This window comes from Haliotis asinina, chromosome 9 (assembly GCF_037392515.1).
Source record: "Haliotis asinina isolate JCU_RB_2024 chromosome 9, JCU_Hal_asi_v2, whole genome shotgun sequence".
In the NCBI taxonomy this organism is placed as follows: Eukaryota; Metazoa; Mollusca; class Gastropoda; order Lepetellida; family Haliotidae; genus Haliotis; species Haliotis asinina.
In genome coordinates this window covers 62,724,281-62,738,554 of record NC_090288.1, presented here as the reverse complement: position 1 = coordinate 62,738,554, position 14,274 = coordinate 62,724,281, and the positions used below count along the sequence as shown (strand labels likewise).

General features: G+C 39.0%; 2 protein-coding genes across 2 annotated transcripts in view; one reads left to right on the top strand and one right to left on the bottom strand.

The window, feature by feature from the left end:
- The window catches only part of LOC137296089 (protein rolling stone-like), a 355,451-nt gene that overhangs the window by 203,939 nt on the left and 137,238 nt on the right, over positions 1 to 14,274 (top strand). The window lies entirely within an intron of this gene.
- The window catches only part of LOC137296087 (interleukin cytokine receptor-related protein 1-like), a 35,610-nt gene that overhangs the window by 17,186 nt on the left and 4,150 nt on the right, over positions 1 to 14,274 (bottom strand). Inside the window, exons 2-7 of the mRNA XM_067827752.1 lie at positions 6,364 to 6,400; positions 5,057 to 5,203; positions 4,218 to 4,348; positions 2,903 to 3,035; positions 2,437 to 2,654; positions 1,991 to 2,071 (exon numbers count right to left, since the gene is read on the bottom strand). Coding sequence (XP_067683853.1) covers positions 1,991 to 2,071; positions 2,437 to 2,654; positions 2,903 to 3,035; positions 4,218 to 4,348; positions 5,057 to 5,203; positions 6,364 to 6,400 — 747 coding nt within the window. The remainder of the gene's footprint in view (positions 1 to 1,990; positions 2,072 to 2,436; positions 2,655 to 2,902; positions 3,036 to 4,217; positions 4,349 to 5,056; positions 5,204 to 6,363; positions 6,401 to 14,274) is intronic.

Sequence of the window (14,274 nt, the reverse complement as noted above, 5' to 3'; positions counted from 1 at the left end):
GATATGTGATGGTGAGGATGTTATACTGCATCCTTTCTCTGACTAGCAGCCAATAGAAATATATGAGTACTAAAGATACCTAAGTAGTGCAGTACTGAGTGATGTAAGAGGACTTTTTGAAGCCTTCTGATATGTTGCAACGGAGCAGACTATTACAACGATCAGTCCTGGAGAGGATCATTTACTGTGCAAGTGTTGCAGCTGTTTGTTCAATGAGAATGTGCGATGAAAATCCCTTTGCAACACTAAGCAACAAAACAGTCAGTCCTTCAAACTGTTCCACAGAGACATGTGAAAAGAAAAACAGTTTGCAAATCTGTAGTTAAAGATGTGAACCTGCCCCTCAAAAACTACTTCTTTGTCCAACCACACAGCCTTCTTGTAACCACCACTACAGTTAGTTTTGTGAGCTTTCTTGAACCAGCAAAACAGAACACAGACAATTCTACAATATTTAATAATATTCTGAACAAACAATAAACAAGGTTGCAATTAGTGATAGTACAGATTTCAAACACAATATTATGAAGTCCCAAATCTACAATGTTAGGTCACAAATCTAAGATATTCACTAAATGTTTCCTTTTGAAATTTGACCGTCTGAGAAGTTCTGGATAGTCGAGCAGGAGGGAATTTTTTTGATAGGATGAGGAGAATCAGGGTTTCACAAAGACTTCCAACTTCTCTGTCCTCTCCTTCTGAGAACAGTCGTGTAAAAGGGAAGTGGATGATCTGTTCCAAAACAACTTCGATATGCTCATGTAGGAATGCAATGCATCCCTTAAAATATGCCCTGATCCTTGATCTAACATACCATGGTGAGTCACAGATGAACCAGCAGAGTTCCCTGAATCCCTCACAACCACATACATCGGGTCTCTCAACAAGGGGAGGTGATTCTTATCAAGGAATGTTTTGGAAGATGCATCAAGGAAGGGGTTGGCCTGATGTGCCGTGAAATCTCCTTAAACTGAGGAACTGCCTTCCTATACACCAGACACTGATCATGATTTAGAAGACTGCAGAACTGAGCTTGGATGAGTGTGGATCATTTGGAGCAGAATCAATCTTCCTCAACAACCAAACATTCGTCTTCATGATGAGTAGCAAGATGAATAAAGGTATGTGATAACCTCCTCAACCCTTCTGGGTAGATATATAAGATGACTGAAGGATGTTTTATGTGTAAGAGGTCACCTGTACTTCAAGTAGGCAACAAGAAAGACAATGACTTGGGTTGGGTGTGACATGGTGGTCCAGGACAACACACACATTTTGCCTGAGCTTCATGTGGTTGTGTACAATGCAGCATAGACATGATGGAGCAGGGTGTGTTCAGGCTGGGTGGCACAAGAACATAGAAACTTCGTTTTCCACTCCACATAAAAAGAACAAAAGAGAGCTGACAACATGAGTGAGTGTGTTCACTTTCACATTTCACTCAGTAATATTCCAGCTATATGGCAGCGGTCTGTAAATAATCAAGTCTGGACCAGACAATACAGTGATCAACAACATGAGCATTGATCTGTGCAATTGGGAACCGATGACATGTGTCAACCAAGTCAGCGAGTCTGACCACCCGATCCCGTTAGTCGCCTCTTACGACAAGCACAGTCGCCGTAGAGGGCAAGCATGGATTGCTGCAGGCCTATTCTACCTCGGACCTTCATGGGTCGCGGACAACATAAGACAGAGTAACTTTAACATAAATCTGTATCTCAAAATATATCTGTTAACAAGCAAAACATAAATCTTAACATAAAATGCAAAAGTCTGGATGACAAACACTAAGTACACAATGTATCATCACTGTGTATCGTTTAACAAAGCTTTCACAATGCCACAACTGACGCACCTCCTATACTGTAACATAGACATTTGACAGTCATAGCGCATTGTGAAACAAGACCCAGACTTCCTACAGCTACATTTGGCTCACAAATACCCAATGTGTTCAATAAGGGGACAGCTGTAAAGGTACACTCACCCACACTTTGTATATAGCTGCTGGAAGATCATAGAAGGTGTGTTCTATGTTCTCTGCATCCTCTGGTGGTTTCGGGAAAGTCTGGACAAAAGACAAATATTAACATCTGTACACCAATGATATAATGCCCACTGTATTGATGAAGTATGTACATAACTGGGTAGATTGTGGCTTCAAATCTCATCATCAATCGTGGTAGCAGCCTGACGGCTAAATCATCTGCTCATCTGCCACATGGATAGAGTACGTGAAGCCCACTTCTGATGTACCCATATTACAGACTTTAGTGGATGACAGGGACTGGCTATTCTCTGACATTGATTCTCAACAGTTGCTTAAAACAGGTTTTGCTGTACATTCCCTGTAGAGGGCTCTTTCTTCCCTCATGGTTCCATGAACTACAGCAATAAATCACACTGGGGATGCTTAAGAACATATGCGCTTACTTTTCCCTGACATGTGTAATCATCCAGGGTGCTGACAACGCAGTTGAACATCACATTTTTAGCATCAAGACTGCTGACCAGTTCAATGTCATACTTCTTGATATTAAACTGTTTCGGTGCTAGACTGAACAGCACTGTAATCCTTGCTGGTGCTGTGAGATTATCAGTCTTGTAGGACATTGAGGTCGACCAGTCTACTGCTGTAGCTTTTCCCTTTGCTGCAATAAAAATTCAGTGACCTTGTAGAAAACTAGCAGAAGCAATGGTCATAATGAAACAAAACCTACAAGGTGTTCCTTTTCAAAGAATTGCAAAACAGTGAAATGGGCTCCAAGTCAATTGAATTTGGGTCTTAATTGGCATGTATTAAAATAAACTAAAACAACTGTATATATCCTAATTTCTATTTAATTTACGACTTCACAACTTCTTAATTACATGTCATCAAAAAATGTTGAAATATTACCAAGGTAAGGCGGAAGTATAAAGAAGGCTGACTTTGGAGTTGATTCTGCTGACATTGGCAAGGTATATATCTTCATTTGATACAATAAATCTCTTCCAAAAGGAATTCCCATCAATTTCTTTTTGAATTCCAGCTGAAATTGAGAGATATAACACAACAATACATGACTTTGAGCAGTAGATATTCCATTGTTTCATTCAATGATTTTGAACATGGCATGGTTGCAGTGGTGGTGTCATTTTTGAGAGGTCATCCATATTGTACATGCTTGTACATAAAAATCCTAATCATTACATCGTTGCCATAAATTTTTAACTATCCCTAAAGCTGGACTGAATCCATATGCTTTTATCATTTGGAGTGTACCTGAAATATCCATCAGCTACAACACTAACAATACATGACAACATCACTGACAACCTGGCCAGGGATATATCTAACCCTCTTACAAGCTATGATTCTTCAAAGGCATTTAGAAGTTGGCATGGTAATTCATGACAATTTTATGGATAGCAACTTCTTGGGTTTATTTTCACGACGTTTCAGGGGTTATCCTAGCCCCCTCATCAGGTTGAGCTTATGATAAGCATTGTGAGGTCATGGGCACATTTAACAGTTAGCCTTACTGTTCAGTTCAGCTCAACCTGATGAGGGGGCTAGGATAAGCCCCGAAACGTCATGAAAATAAACCCAAGAAGTTGCTATCCATAAAATTGTCATGCATGTCTTACAAGCTAGTATTCAGATGTAAACACTTTCTACTGAAACTAGTACGCCTCAAATATTATTATAACTTTGTAGAGGTGACTTCTCCTAAACTAGTAAGAGGGCAGAAATAGAAGAAGCTTCTTGTTTTCAATCAACACATTGATTGCAGTTCATCTTTCTATACTGGGAAAATATATATATAACTTGTGTCCCAAATTCAGATTTTCCTCAACTTAGTTGCCAAAAACCCTTAGTTTGGAATATACGATATGCACATCCTTGCTGACATTCCACATAGCTTCAAGCAGCCTTTTCACGAACCTTAATAGCATTCACACAGCAAGACAAGAGAATATTTTGCACTGACCATCAACATAAAACACACTGATGGTCATTTGTCCTTTTAACTTCTTACTAGTGAGTGGCATTAAACTTGACCAATATTTTTTCTGTGTATATATAGGCAGTTATCACATTTTACAAAAGAGTAGTTTAGCTGATGCTTTCAATTTATCCGTGATGGTCCTGCTTTGTTCAATTAGTTATAAGAACTGGTAAAAATTCTTTCCTCTCTGCAGTATTTGAATACATTATCCAATGTACATACCTTATGGTCCTGTGCTGTAAAGTTGTTCTCACTAAGATCAAACACACGACAATAAAAATCAGGTCTAGAAGAGATCCCCGTTAATCTCTGTATTTCTACATAGAAGCCCTTCAGATGACTGAAGCCAGCAGCTGCAAAACACAATCAAACATGGATGTCAATGTCCTTCCTTGCCTATACAGTCACAGCATACCCTGCAAGTGGGTATAAGCACATATACAGTCAAACACTATGTAGACAAAATATGATATTAGTAGTGCATCACATTCAGGATTGTTGCCCTTATCATCCAAATGGTGACACATGGTCACTGTCTATATCATATGTACACTTATCACTTTTGTCAAGCAACCTTTTTCTATATCTCGTAGTGTGAAGTCATTAAGAAATTGAATGCGAAGTCAATGAGGATGGCCATCAAACTATGTTTCACTGCACAAATATACATGAATAAAGCTTGTACATACGCCAAATGGTGTAATGGTGAAACATTTGGAGCACGAGACAACCATCCCAGCCACGCAGCTCTCATCCCTCAAGGGTGATGCGGTAGCCTAGTGGCTAAAGCATTCACTCATTATGTTGAAGACCCAGGTTTGACTCCCCCACTCCATGAGTATAATGTGTGAAGGGCATTTCTGGTGTCCACAATATTGATGGAATATTGCTAAAAGTGGCATAAAACCATACTCACTTATTCACTTGCTCCCTACTCAGTGTGTCTGTTATTTGGGGAGTTCATGACATGCAAACATTCAGTAACTTGGTCCTTACATTTTCAATCATATATATATGAGACTGACTTCCAACACTACATATCAACCCAGCAGAGCATGTACCTGTTGCAGGGGGCCTCCATGAGAAAATCAGCTGTGGGTTGAGGTTTCCTTTTGAACTTAAGAAGTATGTTCCTTCCACCTTGAGAGAGTCAGGGGACCCCATGAATGGACCTCCCAGGTGGGCTGGAAGCATGCCATTCCTGCAACCTGCAGACAGGAAATGTCTTGTGAACAGCAAGTCATTGTTTATCACATGCTGTGTTCTTGTCGTATTTCTCTTAATCTATTCATCACATATCTGGTTCTGAAGAGGTCCTCCGTTATTTGCAACAGAGATGCCATAAATTGGTGAGATTTTACTGTTTCCTGTCATAAAGTCTCAGGACGATTTTTAGGCACTTTTTTGAATGACCCTTTGTGTTTCATGATATAAAACATATCTAAATAGACCATACAACAAAGACAATGATGGCCCTTCACTCTTAGATTTATCATGATCACTATCACGTGCTTAAAATAACGTCACTATTTGTTACAGAACAAAATCAAAACCATTTTAACATGTAGGTTCCCAAATAACAACAGTCTTTGTGAGCAAGTATGATATATCATTCATATGATCACCTAACTTGAGGGGCAGTGGGGAGTCTAGTAGTTATAGTGTTGGCTAGTCACAAGACCCGGGTTTGAATACCCACATGGGTTCAATGTGTGAAGTCCATTTCTGGTGTTCCCGCAGTGATATTGCTGGAATACAGCTAAAAGCAGCGTAAAACCAAACTCACTCTGTCTGTCAGCCAAGTTTGATAATATTTTCCATCAAAGCACTCATAAAATATAACTTCCTTACCAGAACAAGAGAACAGTTTTTGGTCGGGACACTGATCACTTCAGTTTTGTTACTTTGATCTGTGAAGTAGGGATATGATGACATGTGTCAACCAAGTCAGTGTGCCTGACAACTTGGTGCCATTAGTTGACTTCAGGCACTCAAGATCATTGGGCAGGCCAAAAATACTACATTGACCTATATAAAAACCAACTGTACATGGCAGAGATAAAGGTATATACACATGATGAAAGTTAAGTGGGAAATGGCACTTGGCAACAGTCTTTTTCTCTGATGGTAATCTGTAAACAATCAAGTCAGGGCCTGAAAATCTAGAGATTGCCATCATGGGCATTGATCTCTGCAGTTGGAATACGACGACAAGACACCAAGTCAGTAGATAACAACATCCTGTTACTGATCTCTGACAAGGAGATTTTTAACTTCATTGCTAACTCGGATTTCACAAGCTATACTTGATAAACACTGCTGACAAGCAACATCATACATTGTACTTTATGATCACATTTCTACTCACTGTTTGTCCCAAACAAGGTGCAACTCAAGGGATCCCTCTGAAAAACAAATATAGTCATGATACCAGGTGGCAGCACATACACAGGTTTTCTAGTGATGACACCACTTGGCAAAACACATAGCAGTGCTTATAGTAATGACACCAGGTGGCAGAATACATGTCAGTTTCTAGTTGACACCAGGTGACAGAATACATGCCAGTTTTCAGCTGACACCTGAGGTGGCAGTATACATGCCAGTTTCCAGTTGACACAAGGTGGCAGAATACATACTAGTTTCCAGTTGACACCAGGTGGCAGAATACATACTAGTTTCCAGCTGACACCAGGTGGCAGAATACAAACTAGTTTCCAGCTGACACCAGGTGACAGAATACATGTCAGTTCCTAGCTGACACCAGGTGGCAGAATACATGTCAGTTCCTAGTTGACACCAGGTGGCAGAATACATACTAGTTTCCAGTTGACACCAGGTGGCAGAATACATACTAGTTTCCAGTTGACACCAGGTGGCAGAATATATACCAGATTCCTAATAGTGGTGGGTATTGCAGAGAATTGTCATATTGTGATAAATAGCCATGTCATATGTATTGCGATAAGATTGGCGAGCTTTATGGATAGCAACTTCTTCCTTATGACAATGCGACGTTTCGGTACAGACTCTTGCACCGTTGTCCAGCAGGAATTCTCACACTGTTACAGTGCAAGAATCTGTACTGAAACATCACACTATCATAATAAAGAAGTTGTTATCCAAGAAAGTTTGTCAATGTCAAATTCTAAAATGCCATTCAAAGAATATATTGCAAAATACTCAAAGAATTCTTTTAAACAAGAAACTACTTGTAATCGATTTAATGCTTGATTTATAAAGAAAAACACAACCAAATCACAGTGCTTCCTTAAGATTTAACAAACACATTTAGTCACAACAAAATAGAAACGTAAATAATATCTGGCACAACTGAAACAAGGGAAAGTACAACTTAATATCAACACAGTGGTTACTAGTTTCTCCACTCTCAAAAAGTCAACAAGACTAGACAGCAACTTGGCCTGGTCAGGACATTATCACTGATCAGAGATCGTTGGTTATAATGAGTAAATATTTAACACATTCATATCCAAGACATTCCCAAACACTTGAACAAAATGAAGAACTCAACTTCAAGCCAAACTTAACACTCCGGTTAAAGGTCACATGCAACGTAAAATACAACTTTGTAGATTCTGATACCTTTCAGTATGCACTTACCAAAACAAATCATCAAAAATGCCAATTCAACCTATAAAGTTGAAAAAAAAAACGCAATGAAAAAAAAGCCTGTGAAATCGGAGTTCAAATGATTCATTAAATTTCCCCCAGCGCTGGGGCAAAAAGGGCTTCAACAGCTGTGTTGCGCTGCGCCCATGACGCATGTGCAGTGAATAGGTTCACGGAGCTTGAAACAGTATGCCTGCCCAGAGTATGAGGTCGTGAGCAGTAGTCTAATCTTGGTTGTGTACACAAACAAGTAAATAATCTAGTCGTTACATCAAAAAATTTGTTCATTGTGGTAAGCAGCCTCTGTCACAGAGAAAGATCAATGTCTGGTTTATTGACTTCTACATGGCTATCTGCCTGTCTGCTAACGACAATATGCAATACAGAGTTTCAATCATTGACCACACGCAATTGAACTTGACACCTATCAGGCTATACGCCATAAACAAAATAAATTGATTTATGACTCGTGCACCTGAGTCCTGTCTCTGCCACATTATGTAATTAGACAGGTGTGATACTTGTACACATGACATATTTTATGTCTGTGGATTGCAAACAAACTACATCCATTTATCTCGGATGACTGGATCTGACGGAAACTAGTGCAAACTCTTGTCAGTTTCAAGTCCTGCTTTGTACCATGTGTGCTTGGATGAATGACAGATTCCAGCCGCGCAGTAGTTTACCATCTCTACAGAGATGAATTCTGACTGGATCAAACACAAATTCAGAGAACATGTATCCACAAAACCCAACATCTCTATATACATTCTTTATGGATAATAACTTCTTCTAGCGCATATGACTATGTTTGACAACGATATATGAATCCATACTGAAATGACGCATCAAGTACAATAAAATAGGTTGTTATCCATAAAGAATCTGACTTTCTTGTGACTCCCCATACTTCTATAATGTTCATCAAACAGATCATCTTTCTGTACACACAATGAGCCCTCAGTGTATCAGCAAATGAACCAGCCAATTGGAAGCCATCGTTACACTTAAGTGCACCATCACCCACTATGACTGGGTTCGGTTCTCCCGAAGGCTTCGTTTCGAGGGACGTAAGCCCAAGTACAGAATATTACACTTTTGAATCGTGTTTGTACGCTTATAATTTTGTTTATTTATTTTTTTACTAGCAGCAATGTATATTATATGTCATGAATAATTGATAATTGTATTTTAATTATGTTTGACTTTTTGGTTGCATGTGACCGTTAAATATAACTTTCACCATGATCATTCCCATCACAAATACCACAATTGCTGCAATCATCACCACCGATCATTCCCATCACCAATATCACAATTGCTGCAATCATCACCACCGATCATTCCCATCACCACCGATCATTCCCATCACCAATATCACAATTGCTGCAATCATCACCATCGATCATTCCCATCACAAATATCACAGTTGCTGCAATCATCACCATCGATCATTCCCATCACCAATATCACAATTGCTGCAATCATCACCACCGATCATTCCCATCACCAATATCACAATTGCTGCAATCATCACCACCGATCATTCCCATCACCAATATCACAGTTGCTGCAATCATCACCATCGATCATTCCCATCACCAATATCACAATTGCTGCAATCATCACCATCGATCATTCCCATCACCAATATCACAATTGCTGCAATCATCACCACCGATCATTCCCATCACCAATATCACAATTGCTGCAATCATCACCATCGATCATTCCCATCACCAATATCACAGTTGCTGCAATCATCACCATCGATCATTCCCATCACCAATATCACAGTTGCTGCAATCATCACCATCGATCATTCCCATCACCAATATCACAATTGCTGCAATCATCACCATCGATCATTCCCATCACCAATACCACAATTGCTGCAATCATCACCATCGATCATTCCCATCACCAATATCACAGTTGCTGCAATCATCACCACCGATCATTCCCATCACCAATATCACAGTTGCTGCAATCATCACCATCGATCATTCCCATCACCAATATCACAGTTGCTGCAATCATCACCATCGATCATTCCCATCACCAATATCACAATTGCTGCAATCATCACCATCGATCATTCCCATCACCAATATCACAATTGCTGCAATCATCACCATCGATCATTCCCATCACCAATATCACAGTTGCTGCAATCATCACCATCGATCATTCCCATCACCAATATCACAGTTGCTGCAATCATCACCACCGATCATTCCCATCACCAATATCACAATTGCTGCAATCATCACCATCGATCATTCCCATCACCAATATCACAATTGCTGCAATCATCACCACCGATCATTCCCATCACCAATATCACAATTGCTGCAATCATCACCATCGATCATTCCCATCACCAATATCACAATTGCTGCAATCATCACCACCGATCATTCCCATCACCAATATCACAATTGCTGCAATCATCACCATCGATCATTCCCATCACCAATATCACAATTGCTGCAATCATCACCATCGATCATTCCCATCACCAATATCACAATTGCTGCAATCATCACCACCGATCATTCCCATCACCAATATCACAATTGCTGCAATCATCACCATCGATCATTCCCATCACCAATATCACAGTTGCTGCAATCATCATCACCACACCATGAAAAACGGAAATATCCGAAGATTTCCAGGTGTTACGAAGTTTACATATCGTTTTCATGTCTAAACTTTATATGGGGCAGTCCAACTGCCTAGTTATCACATCAATGGAAGGGTGTGGAAACACTAAGTATGCTGACACAGAGAAAAAGCTTAAGAATAGCTACTGTTTACAAAATTAAATAATGTTATACACTTGTCTCTTCAACACTTCGGTAGAAATGCTGTGAGACTGTCAGTCTCCATAACACATAAGTCTCTTCATCTTTGAAACAAGGAGATATGATGTATAGAGACTATCAGTCACTGTGAGTCTCTCCATCACTGAGACTAGAGATGATGCAGTATATAAGGTCTTATGTGACATACATACAATATGCACAAATGTAGAGAATGGACACATAAAATCCAAAGTACTGAATCCGGAGTGACATACAAAATACCAAGACCACCCCTACGCTTTATCTGTTGTCCGTTATTTCACCCATCAGCCATGACCACTGTCCACATGACCGCTGATTGCACAATATCACGTCAGTACTTTACAGGGCCATCATATAACCTGCAAGGACCAGTAAAATTGTGTGGATCTCAGTGAGTCAAGGTAAAACCCTGAAAAAATGCATCCCCTGGACCTCCACTTCTGCAAGTCAAGGTAAAACCCCTGAGTATATACATCCCCCTTCTGTAAGTCAAGGTAAAACGCTGATTATGTACATATCTCAACAGACAGAATAGGTTATACTTGGTGCATATCAAGCAGAATGAGGAACTTGTATATATGATACTGTTTGATAATTATCCACATTGATTGTTGACCATCATTTGTTGAGCAGATTATTTTGTCAATGCCACAACATGAACCATTCATTACATGCATTCCCTAAATCAATACACCCAGACCTGACCTAAAGCTGCTGTGCTTCTATTAGATGTCATAAATGAATACTGCCAGATTATAAATAAATTCTCTGCAGAAACCTTGCTAATGAGGACAGGATTAATGCTCAAAGACTTTCCAACTCACATGGGTTACAATGCATCAATTCATCAATGATCATCATGGTTACTGACCGTCACATTTACCCAGCAATACAAATACAATGTATTTATTTGAAAACTTATTATTGATGTGCATGTCATTACCTTTCCACTTCATACTAATGCACAAGTCCACCAAAGTAACCAGTTGTTCAGTGCTTGTCCATAGTTCAGTGGCCAACAACTGCCACCATGCTAGGCATCAAGCATATATCTGCCCAATATCTACTACTAAAACAATTTCACATCTAGACTAAGCTTGTTCACTAAAATTCAATTTCGGCAAACAAATTTAACCTATCAGGAACTGTTATAACACTGTTTGAACATTTTCCATGGTATCCATGGTAACTAGTTACCGCTTACTGTGTGATGGTTAACGCTGTACTCAGCAGTATTCCACCTGTACAATGATCATGATCATGGTCTGTAAATAATCAAGTCTGGACCAGACAATCCACTGATTAACAAAACGAGTATTGATCTATGTTACTGGGATACAATGTCACGTGTCAACCAAGTCAACCAGTCGCCTTTTACATTACTACAAGCATGGGCAAAAAAGAACAATACGTATATAAGCCCAGATGTTCACGGGTGTTTAAAGTATGTAAGATGATCTCATATGATCACAGTTTATATATAAATTATGATCTCTATCACAGTAAACACCATTCTGACGAGTACAGACAGCACAGGATAGTCATGGTTTAGAGAACACAATGTTCTGTTGAATGCCACAAGTGAGACAGCCTCTTGAGAACTGGGATATGTGTTTTTTGCCAGGTATCTCTCACACAATCTTCCTCTTACATACACACCACATAACAGAAAGCAGTCAAATGTAACAAATCAGTTTGGATCATAAAAACGTTACATGTGGGATTTCCAGTTTCTCAGTAAAATTAATTATTTTAATTGTTTAGACTAAGTAGCATCCAGAATTTGAAATTCTAATGACCACAGCACAAAGTTGTCAATCTAACCTTTTAATCCACTGCTGGTTCTATTTGATACTCCAGATCCAATATAATCTGTCACAGTCCCTGAACCCGAGTAGTTTCATCACTGCCACGCTCTCTTTGCAAAGCTAAAGAGTTCAATGATGCAAGTCTAAATGTCCTCTGTTTCTGAATATCTGGTCTCCCTGGGGCTCCTTTTCAATTAAAATGTGTTAGTTTGTTCCTGTCAAAATTATATATATGTTCAGAAACTAAACATTAGTTTACCCCTGTGTACCCCTCGGACATGTGTGAACTGGCATGATTCCCTCTCAAAGTTGGGGTTCTCATTCCAAAACAAAGTACTAGAACCTAGGCTCACCAAAGAGGTGTAACCATAAATATAGTATATATGTTATATTTGACCAGTTGTAAATAACAATGCATATTCGTATATATTGGATTGTCCAAATCTCTTTCTCTTAGCTACCTTAAGTTCTGTTTAGTGTGAATCAAACCATGAACAGTCCTTTCAGTGAATGCTACTTTGTTTGTGAGGTCTTTTAACCAAATTACACGGAAAATGGAGAAAAAATAGATCAAAATAATCTTTATTTTCGTTTCATAAAATAGCAACATTTCTGATGAAAAAGACACTTTTACGACACAATAAAAATGCATTTCTGGCTTCTTCCAACCCAGTTTCAAAGGGTTGACAAGTTACTTCAGCCTCTACATTCAGGTACCTTGCTCATGTCATAGAATCTTTCTGTTTGTATTTCTTGTCTAGCAAGGAAATCTGAACCAATGAACATGAGAGACTAAAACTGTCATTGAATCCACCAAATTAATGTAATCCAAAAAAAAACAAAACATGAGAAAAATATTTCAGCAGTCGTTATTGCAACCACCTTAGCATTCCTCACCTTATATACACTTACAGGTGAACCTGATTCTGTTATATTTCAAACCTTGCACACATCATTGCTTGTATTTATGACACTATATAGCTGGAATATTGCCGAGAGTGGCGTAAGACTAAACTCACTCACTCACTCACTCACTCACTCACTCACTCACTCAGAGGTTTATGGCTGAACATATGGCTGTTATATTTCAAACCTTGCACTGCACACATCATTGCTTGTATTTATGACACCAGGTGGCAGATGTAAAATACTAGATGTGTAAGTACTAGACAGACAGCTCAGTAACAATGCACTTAAAACCTCACAAAAATGTGATACACATATGTAAACACTCTAAAGCTTATCTACATTACAGGGGCATCTAAAACAGTCATAAATGTCCTTGTGATGTGTATGATCCCAGGTTTTGTTCCACTGTCTCAAGTGTCACAGTTGTGGCCAGGCTGTTGTAATTACAAAAGTTGTGATGTCATTACACACAATATCATATTAGATTACACGATCATTAACTGTTGCAATAGCAACCAACACTTGTTGCTGCAATGGCCATGTTTAAATTGAAGTGAAATATAAGTGCTGCAATGGGACACTATACTGATGTACATACAATAGCTGTTGCATCTGATCTGTAGTTTGTTTTGTGTATTTCAGTACTAACATATCACTGATAACTGTCAATGAGCACAACAAATACATCACTGATTTTGCTCCCCAAAAGAAAACAGTAGATTCCTCTCATCACAGGACTGGCCACAAAATGTCCCTAAGGTCCTTAAGGGCTAATTACCACAAGCTGTTCATGAAAATCAACAAAATATTTCATAATTTTCTTATAAACTGGACAATTCTGTTCTACGACAATGCTGTCTTAGCGAAAATTACGTTTAAAGGAAAACAATTTTTTTAAGCATTTTCAATAATGCAGGAGTTTTTGAGAGGTAATGCATGATTTTGTGATATTGATGTAAGATATGTGAGTCTCTCACAGGACGGTGAGACTTAACTGCCATTGTCAAAAGGTATGATTACACAATGCCATTTAGAAAGTGGTCAAATGTAACAGATGTTATGAACAATTTGGGA